A 25020-nucleotide genomic window follows, 5' to 3' on the forward strand; every position below is an offset into this window, starting at 1 on the left:
AACACAGAGATAGACCCAGTGTACAAACACACTGAGATAGACCCAGTGTACAAACACACAGAGATAGACCCAGTGAACAAACACAATGAGATAGACCCAGTGTACAAACACAGAGAGAGATAGACGCAGTGTACAAATACACAGAGATAGACCCAATATACAAACACACTGAGATACACCCAGTGTACAAACACACAGAGACAGACCTAGTGTACAAACACACTGAGATAGACCCAGTATACAAACACACACAGATAGACCCAATGTACAAACACACAGAGATAGACCCAGTGTACAACCACACAGAGAGTTAGACCCAGTGTACAAACACACAGAGTTAGAACCAGAGTACAAACACACTAAGAGATAGACCCAGTGTACAAACACACTGAGAGATACCCAGTGTACAAACACACTGAGATAGACTCAGTGTACAAACACACTGAGATAGACCAGTGTACAAACACACTGAGATAGACCAAGTGTACAAACAAACTGAGATAGACCCAGTGTACAAACACACAGATAGACCCAGTGTACAAACACACTGAGATAGACCCAGTGAACAAACACACAGAGGGATAGACCCAGTGTACAAACACACACAGATAGACCCAGTGTACAAACACACAGAGATAGACCCAGTATACAAACACACTGAGATAGACCCAGTGTACAAACACACAGAGATAGACCCAGTGAACAAACACACAGAGGGATAGACCCAGTGTACAAACACACACAGATAGACCCAGTGTACAAACACACAGAGATAGACCCAGTATACAAACACACTGAGATAGACGCAGTGTACAAATACACTGGGAGATAGATCCAGTGTACAAACACACAGAGACAGACCCAGTGTACAAACACACAGAGATAGTCCTAGTATACAAACACACTGAGATAGACCCAGTGTACAAACACACTGGGAGATAGATCCAGTGTACAAACACACAGAGGGATAGACCAAGTGTACAAACACACTGAGAGATAGACCCAGTGTACAAACACACTGAGATAGATCCACTGTAAAAACACACTGAGATAGACCAAGTGAACAAACACACAGAGAGATAGACCCAGTGTACAAATACACTGAGAGATAGACCCAGTGTACAAACACACACAGATAGACCCAGTGTACAAACACACTGAGATAGACCCATTGTACAAACACACAGAGAGATAGATCCAGTGTACAAACACACACAGATAGACCCGGTGTACAAACACATAGAGATTGACCTAGTGTACAAACACACTGAGATACACCCAGTGTACAAAAACACTGGGAGATAGATCCAGTGTACAAACACACTGAGATAGACCCAGTGTATAAACACACAGAGAGATAGACCCAGTGTACAAACACACTGAGATAGACCCAGTGTATAAACACACTGAGAGATAGACCCAGTGTACAAACACACTGAGATAGACCCAGTGTACAAGCACATTGAGATAGACCCACTGTACAAATACACAGAGAGATAGACCCAGTGTACAAACACACAGAGATAGACCCAGTGTACAAACACACTGAGATAGACCCAGTGTACAAACACAATGAGATAGACCCAGTGTACAAACACACTGAGATAGACCCAGTGTACAAACACACTGAGAGATAGACCCAGTTACAAACACACTGAGATAGACCCAGTGTACAAATACACTGAGACAGACCCAGTGTACAAACATACTGAGGTAGACCCAGTGTACAAACACATTGAGATAGACCCATTGTACAAACACACAGAGAGATGGACCCAGTGTACAAACACACAGATAGATAGACCCAGTGTACAAACACACAGCGATAGACCCAGTGTACAAACACAAAGAGAGATAGACCCAGTATACAAACACAGAGATAGACCCAGTGTACAAACACACTGAGATAAACCCAGTGTACAAACACACAGAGATAGACCCAGTGAACAAACACACTGAGAGATAGACCAAGTGTACAAACACACAGAGATAGACCCAGTATACAAACACACACAGATAGACCCAGTGTACAAACACACAGAGATAGACCCAGTATACAAACACACACAGATAGACCCAGTGTACAAACACACAGAGATAGACCCAGTGTACAAACACACAGAGATAGACCCAGTGTACAACCACACAGAGAGATAGACCCAGTGTACAAACACACAGAGATAGACCCAGTGAACAAACACACTGAGAGATAGACCCAGTGTACAAACACACACAGATAGACCCAGTATACAAACACACTGAGATACACCCAATGTACAAACACACAGAGACAGACCCAGTGTACAAACACACAGAGATGGTCCGAGTATACAAACACACACAGATAGACCCAGTGTACAAACACACAGAGATTGCCCTAGTGTACAAACACACTGAGATAGACCCAGTGTACAAACACACTGGGAGATAGATCCAGTGTACATACACACTGAGATAGGCCAAGTGAACAAACACATTGAGATAGACCCAGTGTACAAACACACTGAGACAGACCCAGTGTACAAACACACAGATAGATAGACCCAGTGTACAAACACACTGAGATAGATCCAGTGTACAAACACACTGAGATAGACCCAGTGTACAAACACACTGAGATAGACCCAGTGTACAAACACACAGAGAGATAGACCCATGTACAAACACATTGAGATAGACCCAGTGTACAAACACACAGAGAGATAGACCCAGTGTACAAACACACTGGGAGATAGATCCAGTGTACAAACACACAGAGACAGACCCAGTGTACAAACACACAGAGATAGTCCTAGTATACAAACACACACAGATAGACCCGGTGTACAAACACATAGAGATTGACCTAGTGTACAAACACACTGAGATACACCCAGTGTACAAACACACTGGGAGATAGATCCAGTGTACAAACACACTGAGATAGACCCAGTGTACAAACACACAGAGAGATAGACGCAGTGTACAAACACACTGGGAGATAGACGCAGTGTACAAACACACTGGGAGATAGACCCAGTGTACAAACACACAGAGATAGACACAGTGTACAAACACACAGAGATAGACCCAGTGTATAAACACACACACAGATAGACCCAGTGTACAAACTGCTGCAGAAAAGACCCAGAGGTGACACTCCCCCCAACAGACAGGACCCACATAAAAACCAAGTGGGACAGAACAACAGTGCCTGATGGAATTTACCCTGACGGTGACCCACATAAACACAGTTGATTCATTTTTGTTTAGTCATTAGAAATATTTATCAGTTATTTAAAGTGGTATCCTGATGTGGAGCTCCCTACCTCTTAAACCAGGAGGTCTGGGATCACTTAAAAACATCAATGGTATTTGGGAAGAAAGCAGGAACATTGCCATTATGATAGGGGATCAGTCATGATCCATACTGAATGGTCAAGCAGACTTGAAGGGCCAAATGGCCTGGTCCTATTCGACAGGACCAAGGCATGACTGAGAGAGAAGGCAGGGTCTCAGTTCAACATCTTCCCTGAACAGCAGCATCACTGGGAGTGCAGCACTTTAGATTACTTACATATGGAAACAGGCCCTTCGGCCCAACAAGTCCACACTGACCCACCAAAGCACAACCCACCCAGACACATTACCCTAGATTTATCCTTTCACCGAATACTACGGGCGATTTAGCATGGCCAATTCACCTAACCTGCACATTTTTGGCCTGTGGGAGGAAACCGGAACACCCGGAGGAAACCCACGCAGACACGGGGAGAATGTGCAAACTCCACACAGACAGTCGCCTGAGGTAGGAATTGAACCCAGGTCTACTGGCGCTGGGGGGCAGCATTGCTAACCACTGTGCCACCATGCCGCCCACTCCTGAGTCTCCTGTTTCTGAAGTGGGGCTTGAACCTTCTGAATTAGAGGGAGGAGAGCTCCAGCAGATACGGATGTTTGGGGCTAAGGTAGGGTGGTTTTTGTTCAGCTTTAAGGCGATAGAGTCAGAGGAGGCATGTGATGTAGTCTGCTCGGAGCACCGTCTGCGATGTTCAGTATTGAGCATGTCCGCCTCACCTCTGTGTGTGTCAGGAGATCTCAACTCAAACCCAACTCTAGGGGGCAAGAGTGTGTGGCCTCAGCTGATGCCTTCCATGCTGTGCTGAGCCTCTTCTGCCCTGCCATAGATACTGTCCTTTGATCGGGACATTCAACTGAGATTCCTTTGGCCTTTCTGTAAGGGAGTCCAATGACATTGCACATAGAGGAGCAGAGAGCACCCCCCCACCCCAGCCGCACCACACCACTCCCCCAACGCCCCATGTTTTGGCCAGCCCTTATCATCCAATCCATCTCCCCAACAGCCAATCCCAATTGTGGGATCTTGCCGTACACAAACTGGCCACTGCAATCGTCCACAGGTCGTCAGTGGGTACACTCAAAAGAAGTGCTTCGTCAGTTGTGTTGCGTTTCAAGGATGCGAAAGAGGCTATATAAATGCATGCTGTTTATGTTCAGTGCTGGTGCGACTTGCATTTTATGATATAAGTTTATCAGGTTTGATGAACATCGACATTAAACAGCTGCATGTTCTTATACCCCAAATGGCTTGACAAATAGTGACTGATGTCACTTCACCGTTATGAAGGAAGTTTCACCATGACACCTGAAACCACCACACCTCCCCCCCCCCCCCCAATGCCTCCCACACAGAGAGGGTGCACAATGTCCTGGGTTGGGCCTGGCTTGATGTGTAGGACTCTCCCAGCTAAAGGAGCAAATGCGACCTGAGAAAAGGGCCCTCTCTCACAGGGAGTGGTTACAGTCTGGGACATACTGCACGAGAGGGTGTCTGAGATACATTCAGCGAGGCCTTCGGGAGACACATTATCGGAAAGACAAGAATGTGCAGGATGACGGGGAGAAAGCAGGAGAACGGCACTGAGTCCACTCCTCCTTTGGAGAGCTAGCACAGAGGGATGGGTCAAATGGCCTCTCCCTGCACTCCAACAACTGTGTGACTCTGAAGGAAGGTGCTCTCAGCTGGCACAATGCTCTGAAGCTGTCCCCAAGGAAGTACCGTGTGGACAGATCCAGCAGAGTCCCCTCTGACCCTTATGCAGTGAAACCGAGCAGGGATTGTCTCTGTGCGATGTGGATCACGAGATGAGACAAAGGTCTAACTCTGTCCTCGCATTTACACAGCAAGGCAGAAGGTTAGGAGGCTGAACTTATAAAGGATTGTTCACCACCTGCACACGCCCCAAACTGTGTTACTCTGATCAAGTGCGTTCACCTTCATTGGGTTAATGCAATCTGCAGTCTCAAAGAAGATGGCATTGGGTGAAAAGTGGAAATGAATAGACCCCACAATGGCCAATAGAAACCCAAACACAGCGGGTAACTGATGTGCCTTGAAAACACTTGAAGATTGTAGAAGATTAAAAGGCCACATTGAAGGCTTCCTCGACATTGACTGTAAATGTCTGATGCTGTTTGTGTTACTCACAGAGTCCTCCCAACATTATCCCAATTGATGAAAAGTTTGCAAATCCACAAAGGGCGTATGTAGATAACGTCTCTGCTCTGACCTGCAGGGACAAAACCGAAAACGTAAACCTTTTCCACACTCTTCTCGTAAAGACCCTAATTTACAAACAGATGGAGTTTAATTTAGATAAATGTGAGGTGTTGCATTTTGGAAAGGCAATCCAGGGCAGGATTTATACAGTTAATGGTAAGGTCCTGGGGAGTGTTGCTGGACAAAGAGACCTTGGAGTGCAGGTTCGTAGTTTCTTGGAAGTGGAGTTGCAGGTAGACAGGGCGGTTAGATGGTATTTGGCCTTTTTTGATTGGTGCATTGGGTATAGGAATTGGGAGGTTATGTTGTGGTTAGGCCACTTTAGATCGTTAGTCATGATGTGGAGGTGCCGGTATTGGACTTGGGTGGACACAGTTAAAAATCGCACAACATAGAACATAGAACATAGAAGAATACAGCGCAGTACAGGCCCTTTGGCCCTCGATGTTGCGCCGATCCAAGCCCACCTAACCTACACTAACCCACTATCCTCCATATACCTATCCAATGCCCGCTTAAATGCCCATAAAGTGGGAGAGTCCACCACTGCTACTGGCAGGGCATTCCATGAACTTACGACTCGCTGAGTGAAGAACCTACCCCTAACTTCAGTCCTATATCTACCCCCCCTTAATTTAAAGCTATAAATCAGGTGATGAAGGAGCATCGCTCCGAAAGCTAGTGTGCTTCCAATTAAACCTGTTGGACTATAACCTGGTGTTGTGTGATTTTTAACTTAGTTAGTTAGGCCACTTTAGAATTTCTGATGAAGGGCTTTCGCCCGAAACGTCGATTTTCCTGCTCCTCGGATGCTGCCTGACCTGCTGAGATTTTCCAGCACCACTCTAATCTTGAATCTAATCTCCAGCATCTGCAGTACCCACATCTGCCCACTTTAGAATACTGTGTACAACTCTGATCTCCCTTCTGTGAAACTTGAAAGGGCTTAGAAAAGATTTACAAGGATGTTGCCAGGGCTGGAAGGTTTGAGTAAGAGGGAGAGGCTGAATAGGCTGGGGCTGGTTTTCCCTGGAGCATAGGAGGTTGAGGGGTGACCTTATGGAAGTTTATAAAATCATGATGGGCACGGATAGGATGAGTAGACAAAGTCTTTTCCCTGGGGTGGGCGAGTCCAAAAGTAGAAGGCATAGGTTTAGGGTGAGAGGGGAAAGATATAAAAGGGACCCAAGGAGCAATTTGTTCCAGCAGAGGGCGGTACGTGTATGGAATGAGCTGCCAGAGGAAGTGGTGGAGGCTGGTACAATTACAGCATTTAAAAGGCATCTGGGTAGGTAAATGAATAGGAAGGGTTTGGAAGGATATGGATCAAATGTTGGCAAATGGGAATAGGTCAGATTGGGATGTCTGGTCGGCCTGGACGAGTTGGATGAAAGGGTCTGTTCCGTGCTGTATAAATCTAAATAAAGCTGGAACTAAACCATTTGACCCCTCAAGCCCGTTCCATCATTCGATATGATCATGGCTGAGCTGACTGTGTTTGGAATTCTGCATTGACAGTGAGTTGCTGATAAGATTAGATTAGATTCCCTACAGTGTGGAAACAGGCCCTTCGGCCCAACAAGTCCACACCAACTCTCCAAAGAGTAACCCACCCACACCCATTCCCCCTAACTAATTCACCTAATTCTACGTGCAATTTAGCATGGCCAATTCACCTGACCTGCACATCTTTGGACTGTGGGAGGAAACCGGAGCACCCGGAGGCAACCCACGCAGACGCGGGGGAGAACGTGCAAACTCCACACAGAGAGTCGCCCGAGGCTGGAATCGAACGCGCGGGTCCCTGGTGCTGTGAGGCAGCAGTGCTAACCACTGGGCCACCGTGCCGCCCCATTTATCCTGCCCAATAGGAATCTATTCACATCCTTCTTAAAAGTATTTCGAACGCGGGTCCCTGGTGCTGTGAGGCAGCAGTGCTAACCACTGAGCCACCGTGCCACCCCATTTATCCTGCCCAATAGGAATCTATTCACATCCTTCTTAAAAGTATTCCATCACCAGACTCCAAAGTTGTCTGAGGCAGAGCATCAAAATTGCAAAGCCCTCTGAGAGAAAGAACCTCTCCTCCCAGGCCCAGGTCTTTGTCAAGACCATTTCGGATCGTCTGTCCTTTAATCAGGTCACCCCTCACATGTGTAAACTCCAATGGAAACTAGGCCAATCTGTCAATTTGTGACACGTGAGATTGTTTCCTGGCCTGACTGGATGGGAAATCAGCAGAGCCTGAGGCTGGCTGATGTTAGGGAGATAGGCCACAGTATCCCAGGCACCCATGTACAAATCCCCCATGTACAAATCCCCCATGTATAAATCTCCCATGTATAAATCCCTCATGTATAAATCCCTCATGTATAAATCCCTCATGTACAAATCCCCCATGTATAAATCCTCCATGTACAATCCCTCATGTACAAATCCCCCATGTATAAATCCTCCATGTACAAATCCCCCATGTATAAATCCCTCATGTACAAATCCAGCCAAGTTTAATGATTTGTTCTGAGCTGATTCGCCAGATGGATTGAATTTAGCTGTGAACTGGGCTGAATTGTCCCATTGGTTTTTGGGGGTGGGGTGGGAAGGGGCAACTTTGCTAATACACAGGGGGAGGGGTGACAGGGGGTGGTCTTATCAGAGTGGTCCTATCTCTGTGCTCACTGAGAGATTACAGGCAGCAGACAGTGGAGAGAGGTCAGGGAGCCGCACTGAGGGAGGCACGCAGGAGAGTATGAGGAAGTGAAAGGGATGGAAACTGAAATGAGAATTTCAGAGTGGCTGTGCCCCTCCTGCCAAAAGGCTCTGGGCCAGAGTTGTGTCCCTTCCAGACAGCGGGCCCCTCTTTCGGACACTCTGGGATCCAACAGCACGCCTAATCCAATCCACCCATCCTTCTGGCCCCACACCCATACTGTACCTGGCCAGCTCTGTGCACAGGACACCAAATCCACGTTGAGCTTGTCCTGCTGTTGAAATGCACTGGGGAGTTATTCCTGTGTAGTTAATCCCTTTCTGCCATTCCACCTAGGATCCAGAAACTCAGATCCTCCTCAAACCTGCCGCGGTAGCTGCTAGTCGGTTTCTAAACCAAGACAAATTGGAATTGGATGGAACATTGAATTGGCATCACCTTTGGATTTGATCCAATGAGGGGAAGGGTGAGCTGACGCGCTTTTTGGGACTGCCCCAGTCATAAAGTCATACAGCACGGAAACAGACCCTTCGATCCAACTCGTCTGTGCTGACCAGGTTCTCAAAATAAACTAGTCCCATTTGCCAGCATTTGGCTCATATCCCTCCAAACCCTTCCTATTCATATACTCACCCAGATGCCTTTTAAATGCTGTAATTGTGCCAGCCTCTACCACTTCCTCTGGCAGCCCATGTGATACACTCACCACCCTCTTTGTGAAAACATTGCCCCTTAGGTCTCTTTTATATCTTTCTCCTCTCACCCTAAACCTATGCACTCTAATTCTAAACTCTCCCACCCCAGGCAAGAGACTTTGTTTATTTATTCTATCCATACCCCTCAGGATTTTATAAACCTCTATAAAGTCACCCCTCAGCACTTGACAATCCAGGGAAAGAAAGCTCCAGTCTATCGAGTCTCTTCTTTGAGATTAAACCTTTAGCTCTTGCTGATCCTGCACGTACTTACAGAAATCCACTGCTTCTTGCCGTTGATGAACTCTTCGACGCCATTCAAGCGGTTGTTCTGGTAGACAGAGAGTTTCTGGTAGGCCACAAACTCGTTGAGGAACAGCTTGATCCCAATCAGTTCAGCAACGAGGAAGGAATCGTTCCAATCCACTCCCATCATGAAGGCGATGGGCATGAAGACATAGGAACAGATAACCTGCAAGTACAACATCGATCAGAGGACATGCCAATGGCAGTCAGCTTTCAACAGTATCACAGTCTCTGCAGGGTACAATGAGGTCATCAACCTCCATAGTGTTGGAACCCAAATTGTCTGCTATGGACCAGACCAAGCCCACTCATAATATATATATATCAACGTTTATATAACTCGATATCAAGGAGATAGCCCAGACCCAACCTTTTATCTTATCAAGGCAAGTGCAAGGTGCTGTGTTCCTGTTAGATTAGATTCCCTACAGTATGGAAACAGGCCCTTCGGCCCAACTAGCCCACGCTGACCGTCTCCCACCCAGACCTATTTCCCTCGGACTAATGCACCGAACACTATGGGCAATTCAGCATGGTTACTTCACTTAACCTACACACCTTTGGACTTTAGGAGGAAAGCCACGCAGACACGGGGAGAATGTACAAACTCCACACAGACAGTCGCCCAAGACTGGGATCGTACCTGAGGCCCTGGTGCTGTGCGGCAGCAGTGCTAACCACTGAGCCACCTGTTGGTCAAGCAACTTGGCTTTAAACAAGACACACTTTATTCTAACACCACAGTTAATAAACAAGCAACAAAAAAAGAAAAATTGGCATAATTTTAACTCTATCAAAATACTTAACAAAATAATATATTATTTAACTCTTACTCATCAACTGTTCCATTAAAGTAGCATCCCATAAACACACCCTCAGCAAAGGCAAATTCAGCAAAACACATCTCCCTCACTTCTTATCTCCAGGAGTAGGAACATGGACAGAATGAATCGAGCAGCAGAGAGAGAGGGAGAGAGGGAGAGAGAGCTGTATCTAGCAGCTTCAACTTCAATAACCCAACTTCAACAATTGAAAGCAAAATGAAACTAAAACCCTGGTTCTGTGGGAGCCTGACTCCACTCACCAGGCTTCTTTTGTTTAATTTTTGGAAAAAAAAATATATATTTACTCTGCTTTCCATGGAGCAGACACCTTGGTACCAGGGTTACAACACCAATCTATTAGTAATGAAATAGATTTTAACAAGGCTTTTGATAAGGTTCTCCCTAATAGGCTCGTTCAGAAAGTAAGGAGGCATGGCATACAGGGAATCCTGGTTGTCTGGATACAGAATTGGCTGAACTATAGAAGACAGAGGGTGATGGTAGATGGAAAGTATTCAGCCTGGAGCTCGGTGACCAGTGGGTATTCCGCAGGGATCTGTTCTGGGACCTCTGCTCTTTGTGATTTTTATAAATGACTTGGATGAGGAAGTGGAAGAGTGCATTAGTAAGTTTGTTGATGAGGTAAGGTTGGTGGAGTTGTGGATAGTGTGGAGGGCTGTTGTAGTTTGCAGTGGGACATTGACAGGATGCAGAGCTGGGCTGAGAAGTGGCAGATGGAGTTCAACCTGGAAAAGCTTGAAGTGATTTGTTTTAGAATGTGGAATTTGAATACAGAATACAGGGTTAAAGGCAGGATTCTTGGCAGTGTGGAGGAACAAAGGGATCTTTGGGTCCACATCCATAGATCCCTCAAGATTGCCAACCAAGTTGAAAGGCATATGGTGTGTTGGCTTTCATTAGCAGGGGAATTGAGTTTCAGAGCTGCGAGGTTATGCTGCAGCTTTATTAAGCCCTGGTTAGGCCACACTTGGAATATTGTGTTCAGATCTGGTTGCCTCATTATACAAAGGATGTGGAAGCTTTCGGGAGAGTGCAGAGGAGATTTACCAGGGTGCTGCCTGGACTGGAGCCATGTCTTATGAAGAAAACTAGGACTTTTCACTTTGGAGCTAAGAGGATGAGAGGTGATTTGATAGAGGTGTACAAGATGATGAGAGGCAGAGATAGAGTGGATAACCAGAGACTTTTTCCCAGGTGGAAATGGTTATCACATGGGGGCATAATTTTAAGGTGATTGGAGGAGGGTTTTGGGGAGATGTCAGAGGTCGGTTCTTAACACAGAGAGTGGTGGGTGCGTGGAATGCACTGCCAGCGGTGGCAGTAGAGTCAGGTACATTAGGGACATGTAGGTGACTTTTGGATAGGCACATGGAAAATAGTACAATGAAGGGTATGTAGGTTAGTTTGATCTTAGAGTAAGATAAAAGGTCAGCACAGCATCAAAGGCTGAAGGGCCTGTATTGTGCTATACTGTCTCTGTTCTAAATAATAGAACTTTTGGAACAGCTTAAGGGACTGAAGGGTTTGAGTTATAAGGAGAGGCTGGGACTGTTTTCACTGGAGTGTAGGAGGTTGAGGGGTGATCTTATAGAGGTTTATAAAATCATGAGGGACATGGATAGGGTGAATAGTCAAGGTCTTTTCCCCAGGGTAGGGGAATCCAAAACTAGAGGGCATAGGTTAAGGTGAGAAGGGAGAAATTCAAAAGGGACCTAAGGGCTAACTTCCACCCAGAGGGTGGTTTGTATATGGAATGAGTTGCAAGAGAAAGCAGTAGATACAAGTAGAGTTACAACATTTAAAAGACATTTGGACAGGTACATGAATAGGAAAGGTTTAGAGTGATATAGGCCAAATGCAGGCAAATGGGACTAATTTATTTTGGGAGACCTGGTCAGCATAGACTGGTTGGACTGAAGGGTCTGTTGCCATGCTGTCTGACTCTATGAACTCTCTTCAACAGAAACAGGGCAGGCAAATCCCTCTTAAAAGTACATTTTGCCACATAAGTTCTCATTAACTCTGTTCCTCTCTCAGCTGCCAGACCAGCCCATGTTTGTGTGATTACTTCTGATCTCCAGCATCTGCAGGACATTAAAGAAGGCAGTGATGAGCCAGCAGGGTGTGTGAATCCAGCCCCTGTGATCAAACCTCACCCTTCCCAGCAACAACCCGGCTCTCCTTCCAATCAACCCCATAGGTTGCTATGGCAACATACACTTCCACGCGCATGTTGTAGCCTAAAGCTATTGATAGTGACAACTGCCATTGACGTGTTAACCTGATTGGCAGAGAAACCTGAAGTGGGGATTGTACCTGGAGGCATTCTGAAGAAGGGTCACTAAGATCCGAAACGCTAACTCTGATTTCTCTCCAGAGATGCTGCCAGACCTGCTGAGCCTTTCCAGCAAGTTCTGATCTCGGTTTTGAACATGGAGGGTCAGGCTCAGAGACAGGGACATTACCCACTGGGCCATGAGATCTCCTGAGGAGTCACTGCTCTCTGGGAAAGCATTTGTTTCTCAAGAGAAGAGAAACCTGAAGAGGTGTTGAAGATCATGAAAGACTTTCATTCATGGGACGTGGGCATCGCTGGCTTAGCCAGTATCTAGTTGCCATTGAGGAGGGGATGAGCTGCCTTCTTGTACCGCTGAAGCCTATGTGCTGTAGACCCACAATAATGTTAGCTAAGGAATTCCAGGATTTTGACCCAGCGGCAGTTAAGGAATATTTTCCCAAATCAGGATGCCAAGTGGCATTGAGGTGGTGGTATTTGATAGGATTGGCATTGAGGTGGTCTCACTGCGAGGGAGATAAATCTGGGAGCCATAATTACAAGAGGGTCAACAATAAGTCGGATTGGGAATTCAGGAGAGATCTCTCCATCCTGAGAGTGACTAGAGTATGGAAATTGGAACGAAAAGGAGTAAAATTATTAGTAGAGGTTGCTGGAAAAGCTCAGCAGATCTGGCAGCATCTGTGGAGAGAAAGCAGAGTTAACGTTTTAAGTCGAATGTTTCCTTCCTCATAACAAAAGGAGGAGTTGAGTTGAATAACATTGAAGACAGACCAACATGCGAGGGTGAAAGGAGTAGTTTGTTGATACAGTTGAATGAAGTGAGTGGGCAAGATAGAGCAGAAGGTGGGAAACTGTGAAGCTGTTCGCTTTGACAGGAAAACTAATAAAAAAAACAGACTGTTATTCAAATGGAGAATTCTGAGGTGAGTCCGTAAGACTTGGAAGCAGAATTAAGCCAGTAGGCCCACTGCGTCTGCTCCATCATTCAATGAGATCATGGCTGATCTGGTAATCCTCAGCTCAACTTTCCTGCCTTTTCCCTACAACCCTTGGTGCCCTTATTGATTAAAACACTGATTATCTCAGCCTTGAATATACTTAATGACCAATTCTCTACTGCCCTCTGGGTAAAGTGATTCATTATGGTCTGGGAGAGGAAATTGCTCCTCACCCCAATGTTCAAGGGGTAGCCCCTTGTTCTGCGATTATGCCCTCTGGTCTTCGGCACTCCCCCCAAAGGGGAAACAAACTTTCCACATGAACCTTGACAAACACCCTAAAAATCCTTTATGTTTCAATAACATTTTCTCTTACCCTTCTGTACTTCAACAATCAGAGGTACAACATGCTCACTCTCTCCTCAAAAGGCAGTCCACCAGTATCTGCCTAATGAACCTTCTCTGGACTGCCTCCAATGACAGTCTAACTTAGATAAGGGGACCAAAACGCTTCACAGTATTCTCGGTGTTGTCTAACTAGTGCCTTGTATAGTCTTAGCAAAACCTCCATATTTTCATATTCTATTCCTTTTGAAGTAAAGGCTGACATTTTGTTTGCCTTCCCTGAACTTGGATGATTTTTCTGATTCATGCTTATTCTTTCTCTAAATAATATTTGGCTCTTCTGTTCTTGCTGCTAAAGTGCAGATACCTCACATTTTTCCACATTATATTCCATCTGCTAAGTTTTCGCCCACACACTTAACCTGCTTCTATCCCCGTGGACTCCTTGCATCGTCCTCAACACCAGCCCTCCCATCTATTTTTGTGTCAACTGCAAATTCAACTATAGTACATTCCCTTTGCTCATCCAAGTCATTAATACAGATTGTAAATATTCGTGGACCCAGCACTGATCCCCATGGCATTCCACTAGATACAAGGTGCTATTCAGAAAATGCCCCTTTAACTCAAACTCTTGACTCTCCTTGAGTTAGCCAATCCTTGCGAATATACTAGCCCCAACACCATAAGTTCTTATTAAGAAGCCTTATGTGCAGTACTTGACCAACATCTTTTCCAAATATTTCACACCTATTGGTTCCCCTTTCCCTTTCTTGCTTGTCACCTCCTTAAAGAGCTGGAATTAATTTGTCAGGCAGAGTGCCCCCCCCCTTTGAGAAAATATGCCAACTCTGCTTTCTTACTTTATGCGTTTGTAAATGCTCTGCTATCACAGCCTTTATAACAAACTCTAATACCTTCCCAAAGACAGACATGCATGAGGATCCTCCTACGCTCCAGTGAGAAAAGTCTATCCAGCCTCTCCTTAAAACTCAAACCCTCCACACCTGGCAACATCCTGGTCGGTCTCTCCTGAACCCTCTCCAGTTTAATAATCTCCTTCCACTAACAGTTACAGGAAATGTATTTGCCAAGTTATTCACAGCAAGTTCTCACAACTGGCAATGACTGAGTAATCTTTTAGGTGGACGGCACGGTGGCACAGTGGTTAGCACTGCTGACTCACAGCGCCGGAGACCCGGGTTCAATTCCTGCCTCAGGCGACTGACTGTGTGGAGTTTGCACGTTCTCCCCGTGTCTGCGTGGGTTTCCTCTGGGTGCTCCGGTTTCCTCCCACAGTCCAAAGATGTGCAGGTTAGGTGAATTGGCCGTGCTAAATTGCCCGTAGTGTTAGGTAAGGGGTAAATGTAAATGTAGGGGTAGGGGTATGGGTGGGTTGAGCTTCGGCGGGTCGGTGTGAACTTGTTGGGCCGAAGGGCCTGTTTCCACACTGTAATGTAATGTAATCTAATCTAGTCTGTTTCGTGCAACCTTGGTTGAGGGATAAAGGGTTGAACAGGACACCAGTGGAGATCTCCTTCATGACGGTGGGTAGGATAGTTCACCCCCACTTGACACAGCACTTAATGTCTCATGGGTAACACACAGATATTATTCCAGTTTTTAGACTGGATTATTCAAGCAATGATCTCAACCACAAACCCCATCATCATGAGGCAGTGAGCTCTATTGGAAGAACTTGACCTGAACTTGACACAGCCCTCAAAGTTAGCGCTGATCAGAGATACCACAATCTGAGTGAAATCTCAGTGAAACCACGATACCCGGTCGACATGGTCAAAGATTACACTGTTACAATCAGGAAGATGATGACAGAGCTTCGCTGAACAAATCGCTGATGGGGTAATAAGGTCACTATCCCCGAATGAGGTGGTGAGGGTGTGGAACTCACTGTCACAGGAAGTGGTGGAAGCCGGGGTGAGGATAGAAATTCCAGCCTCCAACGCCCCCCGCTACTCCCAGCCTGAGCCACATACAGCGAGAGAACTGTGGATGCTGGAAATCAGTAACACAAGCAGAGATTGCTGGAGAAACTCAGCAGGTCTGGCAGTATCTGTCAAGAGAGAAACAGAATTAATGTTTCAAGTCCAGTGTCTCCTATGTGGAGGCTTATAAATAATAAGGGGCATGGATAAGGTGATTGGGAGATATCTTTTCCCAAGGGTGGGGGATTTCCAGATGAGGGGGCACATTTCTCAGAGATGGTGGTACGTGTCTGGAATGAGCTGCCAGAGGATGTGGTGGAGGCTGGTACAATTGCAACATTTAAGAGGTATTTGGATGGGTATATAAATAGGAAGGGTTTGGAGGGATATGGGCTGGGTGCTGGTAGGTGGGACTAGATTGGGTTGGGATATTGGGTCAGCATGGACGGGTTGGACCAAAGGATCTGTTTCCATGCTGTACATCTCTCTGACTCTATGACATGAAGGGCAATTCTTTTTACATAGGGAGTGGTTTTTACATGGAATGAACTGCCAGAGGAAGTGGTGGATGTGGATACAGTTACAATGTTTAAATGACATTTGGATAAGTACATGAATAGGAAAGGTTTGGAGGGATATGGGCCAGGAGCAGGCAGGTGGGACTAGTTTGGTTTGGGATTATGTTCAGCATGGACTGGTTAGACTGAAGGGTCGGTCTCTGTGTTGTAGGATTTTGCGACTATGGTTCTATAATCCTCTTGGAATGTGATGAGAAGTCTATGTATGACCTCAGGAAGAGTGCAGTTGGCATCGTGAGTGAACTTGCTGACATGTTGGAGGGATGCTGAGGCAATTGGCAGAGAAGGGTTTCAGGATACCGCCTGGTAAGATGGACAGGGGAGACTGTGCTGTTCGCTTCATTGCAATTTTTCAATTATGATGGGATGGGACTTAGTGGTCAGACAAAATTGTTTCCAACAGCTGAGAGGTCCAGGATGAAAAGGTACAGATATCGTATGGAAGATTGGTGACTGAGGACCAGGGCAGGATAGCTTTTTCCCTGGGAGCACTGTGAAAACCTCAAGCAGATGGACTGCCTGAAACAGAAAGCACATCATGAATAAAGTCCTGCAGGTAACAAACACAGAAAGTGTTTGAGAAATGTGGCACGGTGTCTCAGTGGTTAGCACTGCTGCCTCACAGCACCAAAGACCCGGTTCGATGCTGCCCTCAGGCGACTCGCTGTGTGGAGTTTGCACATTCTCCCCCTGTCTGCGTGGGTTTCCTCTGAGTGCTCTGATTTCCTCCCACAGTCCAAGGATGTGCAGGGCAGATGAATTGGCTGTGCTAAATTACCTGTAGTGTTCAGGGATGTGTAGGTTAGGTGTACAAGTCAGAGGTTAATATAGGGAAATGGGTCTGGGTGGGTGAGTCTTTGGAGGGTCGGTGTGGACTTGTTGCGCTGAAGGGCCTCTTTTCCACACTGTAGGAATTCTATGATTCTAAACTCAACAACATCTGTACAGAGCTGAAAATGTATTGCTGGAAAAGCGCAGCAGGTCAGGCAGCATCCAAGGAGCAGGAGAGTCGATGTTTCGGGCATGAGCCCTTCTTCAGGAAACATCTGTACAGAGACAGATAAACCGAGTTAATGTTTTGCATCCAGAATCTCTTCCGAACTCAAATCATTTACCAGTTTCCAGCAGTTTCCAGTTACCATGGCAATCCAGTAAGCTGAAATAAATGGGAAATCACCAAGAAATGTATTGAAATGGAATCAATTGTGAAAGCAATGACTTACCAAATGAATGAATATCCCTCCATTCCTTAAACACCCCTATCATATCTGCCTCCACCCCCCCCCCCCCCCTCCCCCCCCCACTCCAAGGCAGCGCATTCCTGGCACCTACCACTCTCTGTGGAAAAAGACTTGTCTCTCACATCTCTTTAAAACTTTCCCCCTCTCATCTCATTCCAATTCTGAGAAGAAAATTCTGACTATCAGCCTCTCATAGTTATAAAGTTAAAAATCACACAACACCAGGTTATAGAGTTGAAAAATGTGGTGCTGGAAAAACACAGCAGGCCAGGCAGCATCTGAGGAGCAGGAGAATCACCAGGTTATAGTCCAACAGGGTTATTTGGGAGCACCAGCTTGGCATTTACTCCACAACCACCTGATAAAGGAGCAACACTCCGAAAGCTAGTGCTTCCAAATAAACCTGTTGGACTATAACCCGGTGTTGTGTGATTTTTAACTTTAGAGTCAGGATTAGAGTGGTGCTGGAAAAGCACAGCAGGTCAGGCAGCATCCAAGGAGCAGGAAAATCGATCTTTCGGGCAAAAGCCCTTCATCAGGAATGGTTGATTGTTAAATTTTAAACCCCAGTCCAACACTGGCTCCTCCACATCAGGACTCTCATAATTTTATAAACTTCTATCAGCTCTCCCTTCAGCCTCCATTGCTCCAGAGAAAACCACCCTAGCTTGTCCAGCCTCTCCTTATAGTTCATTCTTTTGTTTGAACAAAAGATTCCATTTTATTGCGTTCCTCGGGTGATTTCCCACTTATTTCGGCTTACTGCCTTGCCATGATCCCTCTCTCTGTAGCTGTAACCTGGTAAATGACCAGAGACTGTCTCTGTGAGAATAGTCTTGGTTGGGTGATACGGTGTTCGGGCCTGTACATCAGGCAGAGGTTCTGATTGGCTCAGCTGCAGACGGTGACACAGTTATACTGTACCTGGAAGCTGAGCTCTGGGTAGTCCACCATCCCTCCGAACCAGGACAGAGCCGCGTTTAAAAAGTCTAAAATTGCCAGAAATGCCAGGAGGTTCACCGCAATATTCGCAACCAGACCAATGGAGGCTGAGGCACCATTACTTGCAGCTTCTAGAATATTCTGTTCTCCTCTGGAAGTGGGGGTTAAAGGAAAGAGAAACATTACATTCACTACAGTAATGCAATCCACTTTTCTCTTGACTGAGGGATGCAACAGAGGGGATTCAGTGACCTTGTGGCATTAGCGCAAGACTATTGATTCAGAGTTGAGAGTATGTTGCTGGAAAAGCACAGCAGGTCAGGCAGCATCCGAGGAGCAGGAGAGTCGATGTTTTGGGCTGGAGCCCTTCATCAGGAATGAGACTGGGAGCCTTGGGGGATGGAGAGAGAAATGGGAGGGGGTGGGGCGGGGGGGGAAGGTAGCTAAGAGTGCAATAGGTGGATGGAGGAAGGGACAAAGGTGATAGGTCAGAGAGGAGGGTGGAACGGATAAGTGGGAAGAAGATTGGCAGGTAGAACAGGTCATGAGGACGGTGCTGAGCTGGAAGCTTGGAATTAGGGTAAGGTGGGGGGAGGGGAAATGAGGAAAGTGGTAAAATCCACATTGATGCTCTGGAGTTGGAGGGTCCCGAGGCTGAAGATGAGGCATTCTTACTCCAGGTGTCAGGTAATGAGGGAGCGGCGGTGGGGGAGGCCCAGGACCTCCATATCCTCGGCAGAGTGGGAGGGGGAGTTGAAATGTTTGGTCACAGAGCGTTGGGGTTGATTGGTGCGGGTGTCCCGGAGATGTTCCCTGAAGCGCTCTGTGAGGAGGCGTCCAGTCTCCCCAGTGTAGAGGAGACCGCATCGGGAGCAACGGATACAATAAATGATATTGGTGGATGTGCAAGTGAAACGTTGATGGATGTGAAAGGCTCCTTTGGGGCCTTGGATGGAAGTGAGGGAGGAGGTGTGGGCGCAGGTTTTGCAATTCCTGCAGTGGCAGGGGAAGGTGCCAGAGGGGAGGGTGGGTTGTTGGGGTGGGGGGGCGTGAGCAATATACTGGGAACTCAGTGGAATATGAATTCAATTTTAAAAAACGTCTGAAATTAAGAGCTTAATGATGACCATGAAACTATTGTCAATTGTTGGAAAAACCCATCTGGTTCACTAATGTACTTCAAGGAAGGAAACTGCCATCCTTACCTGGTCTGGCCCCCATGTGACTCCAGACCCACAGCAACATCATTGACTCTGAACAATTGGGGATGGGTATGAAATGCTGGCTTACTTGTCATGATACGTCCTATCTCTCAACAGCTATCCTGTTCCAGCCCCTGTTCTTCCCCCTCAGCCCTGCAAACGATTCCCTTTCACATTACTTTCTTTAAATATCTTTCTCCCCATGACCCCTTTTGGAAATTATCTCAAATCGATGTCCCCTGTCCGCCTCCGTCACTGGAATTAGTCTCTGCTTATTTGCTCGATCAAAACCATTTAGACATCTCCGTCATTACTGAATATAAGCTGCCAGAGAGCTCACTTTCTTCATGAAACTGAGGTCACTGGTTTTCAAAACATAACTGGGAGAGTCAGTCACATTATTGAGGCCAATGTGCTGGAGGTATGGGTGCAGGGGACAAGGTAGGAGGAAAGCACCAGGTGAATTGTTCATTTGGAGAGCTGGTATAGACACAATGGGCTGAAGGGTATCCTTCCATGCTGTAAGGGTTCTGTTTAAGTTACTGAGTCCCCAGTCCCAGTCCATTAAAGCACTTTCCCTGAGGCAAGGATAGTTACAGGAGTAAAATCTGTGCATGTGTGTGATCAATCCCGACTACGGATGGCAATGAGGTCTCCAGGAGTGGCTGACTGGGAGATTAACTTTAGGTTTAGGGTTACAGTTAGGGTTACAGTTAGGGTTAGGTTTAAGGTTAGGGTTAGGGTTAGGGTTAAGGTTAAGGTTAAGGTTAGGGTTACAGTTAGGGCTAGGGTTACAGTTAGGGTAGGGTTGGGTTACAGTTAGGGCTAGGGTTAAGGTTAAGGTTAGGGTTAGGTTAACAGTTAGGGCTAGGGTTACAGTTAGGATAGGATTAGAGTTACAGTAGGGCTAGGGAGGGCTAGGTTAGGGTTAGGTTTACAGTTCGGGTTAGTGTGAGGGTTACATTTAGGATTAGGGTTAGGAATAGGGTTAGAGTTGGGGTTAGGCTTAGAGTTAGAGTTAGGGTTAGGATTTAGATTTGGGTTAGGTTTATAGTTAGGTTTACAGTTAGGGTTAGGGTTAGCTTTAGGGTTTGGGTTAGGGTTAGGGTTTAGGTTAGGGTTAGGGTTTAGGTTTAAGGTTAAGTTTTAGCATTAGGTTTAGGGGTAGGGTTAGGGCTAGGGTTTAGGGTTATCTTAGTTTCACGTGGGTCTTGCAGTGTTACAATATAATTGCTTCCGTTTGTTGGTTTTTGATGTTGTGAATTGGAGGAGGCCAATCTGCCCTTCGAACCTAATCCAGCATTCAATTACATCACCAATGATCAGATGACTCTACATTCCCATGGTAACTGTTCACCGCACCTCACATCCCCAAACACCCCCTTCCCCCCTCTCTCTCATATACACACACCAAGATTCAGTCCAACCCTTCTGAGAAATGTTCAAACGTCTTGGCTTGAACCACTGTTTGAGGTTGAAACTTCTAAAGTCTCTCGGCCCTTTGTCTGATAGAAATTCTCATCTCAACTTTAAGTGGCAAGTTTCTTTTTAGAAAAAAGATGCCAGTTTCATTGATAGCATCTATATCAATGGAAATAGGCTATTAGGCCCAACAAGTCTACACTGACCCTCCGTACAGTATCCCACCCAGACCCAATTATTCTACATTTACCACTGACTAGTGCACCTAACCTACACAACCCTGAACAATATAACCTGCATTTTTGGATTGTGGGATGACCTGTGGAAAACCCACGCAGACACAGGGAGAAAGCTCCACACAGACAGTCACCTGAGGCTGGAATTGAACCTGGGTCTCTTACGTTGTGAGGCGGCAGTGCTAACCACTGATCTACCGTAGAATCTTCACATGAAGAAAACACCCTCTCCACATGCACTGTGTCATAATCCCTCAGATTCCTGTATGTTATGATCAAGTTCTCTCTTAAGCTTCTAAACTCCAACATATACAAGTGTAACCTGCCCAATCTTTCCTCATCAGATAATTCCACACAGTCAATTGCCTGAGGCTGGAATCGAACCCGGGTCCCTGATGCTGTGACGCAGCAATGCTAACCACAGTGCCACCCTAAATGGGTTGGACAGAGAGCAGGAGATACACCCAAGGAAATTGGGCTCTGAGATCCCCTTGGCTGGTAAATTATCAAATTTTCACTTCAATTGGTCTGAGTTGAAATCTTTGTGCCATCTCTTTGAAATCAGAGATGACATAATGAAGACAGCCTAAAGTCTTTTACACAATAATATAACGTGGTGATCACTATTAAATTGGAGTCTAATATCACACACCCACAGTCTAGCTTCACTCCTTCTTGACTCATGAACTTCGATTCTTCGAGTTCTGGGTAGCTGAGCTTTGACAGAGCCAGTGCACAAGGGGCTGCCATCACTGACGCTGCAATCAGACTGGAGGCACTAATCTGTAAAAGAAGATCACAACATGATCAGATTGAAACAATGGATTGAAAAGTATTTGAATAATCTGCCACTTTCCTCATAACCCATGGATTATTTCAAAAATAAGATTGGAGTCATATTCTGCATTTGGAAGTGGAGCTACATTAACCCAGGAGAAAGTGAGGACTGCAGATGCTGGAGATCAGAGTCAAAACGTGTGGTGCTGGAAAAGCACAGCCAGTCAGGCAGCATCCGAGGAGCAGGAGAATCAACGTTTCGAGCATTCGTCCTTCATTCCTGATGAAGAGCTTATGTTCAAAATGTCGACTCTCGTGCTCCTCGGATGCTGTCTGACCGGCTGTGCTTTTCCAGCGCCACACTTTTTGACGCTACATAAACCCAGCCTATTAAAATGCCAGGCCTCTATTTTGAAGAGCGTTCAATATTTGCAAATACTTTACACTGAGGTTACTGGCAGTATCCTACTCTGTTGGATGCCAGTCACATCCTGAGTGGTGTCAGGGTAAAGAGCAGTGTTATACAAGTCCAGTATATCATTATATAGATTCCAGACCAGATAGGCCTGTAACTATAACACAGTTCCATGATCTCACAATGTCCAATGTTTTAGCAAAAAAGGACCTGCCTCACTCTCTCTGTGTAATGGAGTCAGTTGGTTATCTGTGCATAACGTACAGTAACATTAACAAGTCCAGAACACAGACTGAGTGTCACCCTGTGGTCTTGCAGCCTTATATAAATATCAAGTGCTGCAAATAAACTTCAAGATATCTGATTCAACAGAGCCCAACTTTAAATGGTATATGTAACCTGGGCTGACATATAGAAAACCAGAAATGGCATCACTCAGCTCGGTAACTCTTCTGAAAGGGGGTGGGGTGAAACAGGATTTCTCCCTACTCCACAAAAAAAGTATGCCAATTGAGAAACATTTTAGGCTTCTTTAAAGGGGCCAGGGCAAGTACACATGTTTGGCTTCGTTCAAGAATTTAACTATGACTGAATTGGGATGTCAAAAATATACATATTGAACAATATATCATAGATTCTCAAAGTCACTTGGATTGTGTACAAATATACTTTGAATAAAGTGCCCTAAAACCTTGACTGACTTTTTCAGCTTTGCTTGCTTTGTAAATAATCACCAAGTTTTTAAAATTCTGTTGACTTTAGCTTCAGTGTAATTCTAATTCATATAAATAAATCTGACTTGTGCCTTTAGCCTGTTTGACATGCTGTTTAGTGTTTCGTTTGACATTACAGAGTGTGAGGCAATCCACATGAAACCCTGGTGCACATCTGATTGGTAAAAGGGTAATTGATAGCTCAATTCACAGGAGTAGGCCAATCGGCCTCTCGAGTCTGTTCTGTCATTCTGGTGAATCATGAATGATTCTGATCTTCATTCGAATATGCTATGTAAGCATGTAATACACTTGCATATTGAAAAGGATCAGCCTGAGGTCTGACATTTCTTTAGTAATTACTAAGTACACAGCTTTTTGGGAGATAAAGTCCCAGCTTCCTATTACCCTTTGTGCGGAGGGTGCAGGTGGAGGGGTTGTTGTGAGCGATAAACAGGGCATGAGTAACATGTGGAGGAAGAACCTGAGCACTTACCCCAAAGGAGATGTAGGCCCCAAGGACACTGCCAGCAATTGTGGCGAACCCTCCAGTCATTACAGCATGCATCTCAGACTTGGTCATTTCAGGCAAGTATGGCCGGATGAGGAGTGGCGACTCTGTCTGAAATGAAACCAATGACCCTTCACGGTTGTGTTACAAGCGCCTCGTCTGGAAGAAGACCCAATCCGTCACAACCACAACACGTGCAGAAGGTAAAGCTCGAACTTTTAACACCGTCCACATCATCGAATTGTTACAGTGCAGAGATTCAGGCTATTCAGCCCATCCTGTCTGCTCTCTAAACAAGCAATTACCATTCTCCCCGCAACCTGCGTTGTCTTTTTTCTCAAAATTCCCTTTTGAAATGCCCTTACTTTTCTCCCTGGAGAGTAGGAAACTGAGAGGTGACCTTATATAGGTTTATGAATCATGACAGGCATAGATAAGTTAGATAGCCAACAATCTTTCCATAGGGTAGGGGTGTCTAAAACTGGAGGGTGTGGGTTTAAGCTGAGAAGGGAGAGATACGGAGATACGAAAGGGTCCAGAGGGGCAATGTTTTCACACGGAGGATGATGAGTGTCTTAACAGGCTGCCAGAGGTAGTGGTGGAAACAAGTACAATTTTTTTCATTTAAGAAATATTTAGACAGTTTTTTAAAATTCATTCATGGGATGTGCCTAGGTCAGCATTTATTGCCCATCCCTAATTGCCCGGGAGGAGTTAAGAGTCAACCTCATTGCTATGGGTCTGGAGTCACATGTAGGCCAGGCCTGTTAAGGATGGCAGAGTTCCTTCCCTAAAGGCACTTAGTGAACGAGAATTGACAATGGATTCATGGTCATGATTAGACTCTTAATTCCAGATTTTTATTGAAATCAAATTCCACTATAGGCCAGGGCAGGATTTGAACCTGGCTTCCAGAACATTACCTGGGTCTCTGGATTAATAGTCCAGGAAATCACCTCCCCTGCGGTACCTGGATAGAATAGGTATGGAGGGATATGGACCAAATGCAGGCAAATGGGACTAGATTAATTGTGGAAAGTGGGCAGCATTGGCAAGTCGGGCCGAAAGGCCTGTTTTCGTGCTGTAGACCTCCCTGACTCTATGAAAGCTCTGACTGAACCTGCCTCAACTATAGTCTCAGGCAGTGCATTTCATACCCTAACCAATCGCTGCCTGAGGCAAGTCGTTACTCCTGAAATATCTGTTTTGTTCGCCAATAATGTCAAAATGGTTAGGGTTAGAGTTAGAGTTAGAGTTGGGTTGGAGTTGGGGCTAGGCTTGGGGTTAGAGTTAGGGTTGGGGTTAGAGTTAGGGTTGGGGTTAGGGTTAGGGTTGGGGT

General features: G+C 45.8%; 1 protein-coding gene across 1 annotated transcript in view; it reads right to left on the reverse strand.

The window, feature by feature from the left end:
- slc28a1 (solute carrier family 28 member 1) overlaps positions 1-25020 on the reverse strand; it is a 100319-nt gene that overhangs the window by 5478 nt on the left and 69821 nt on the right. Inside the window, exons 12-16 of the mRNA XM_043680125.1 lie at positions 23667-23792; positions 21918-22048; positions 18388-18556; positions 9240-9437; positions 5489-5570 (exon numbers count right to left, since the gene is read on the reverse strand). Coding sequence (XP_043536060.1) covers positions 5489-5570; positions 9240-9437; positions 18388-18556; positions 21918-22048; positions 23667-23792 — 706 coding nt within the window. The remainder of the gene's footprint in view (positions 1-5488; positions 5571-9239; positions 9438-18387; positions 18557-21917; positions 22049-23666; positions 23793-25020) is intronic.

This window comes from Chiloscyllium plagiosum, chromosome 40 (genome assembly GCF_004010195.1).
Source record: "Chiloscyllium plagiosum isolate BGI_BamShark_2017 chromosome 40, ASM401019v2, whole genome shotgun sequence".
Taxonomy (NCBI): domain Eukaryota; kingdom Metazoa; phylum Chordata; class Chondrichthyes; order Orectolobiformes; family Hemiscylliidae; genus Chiloscyllium; species Chiloscyllium plagiosum.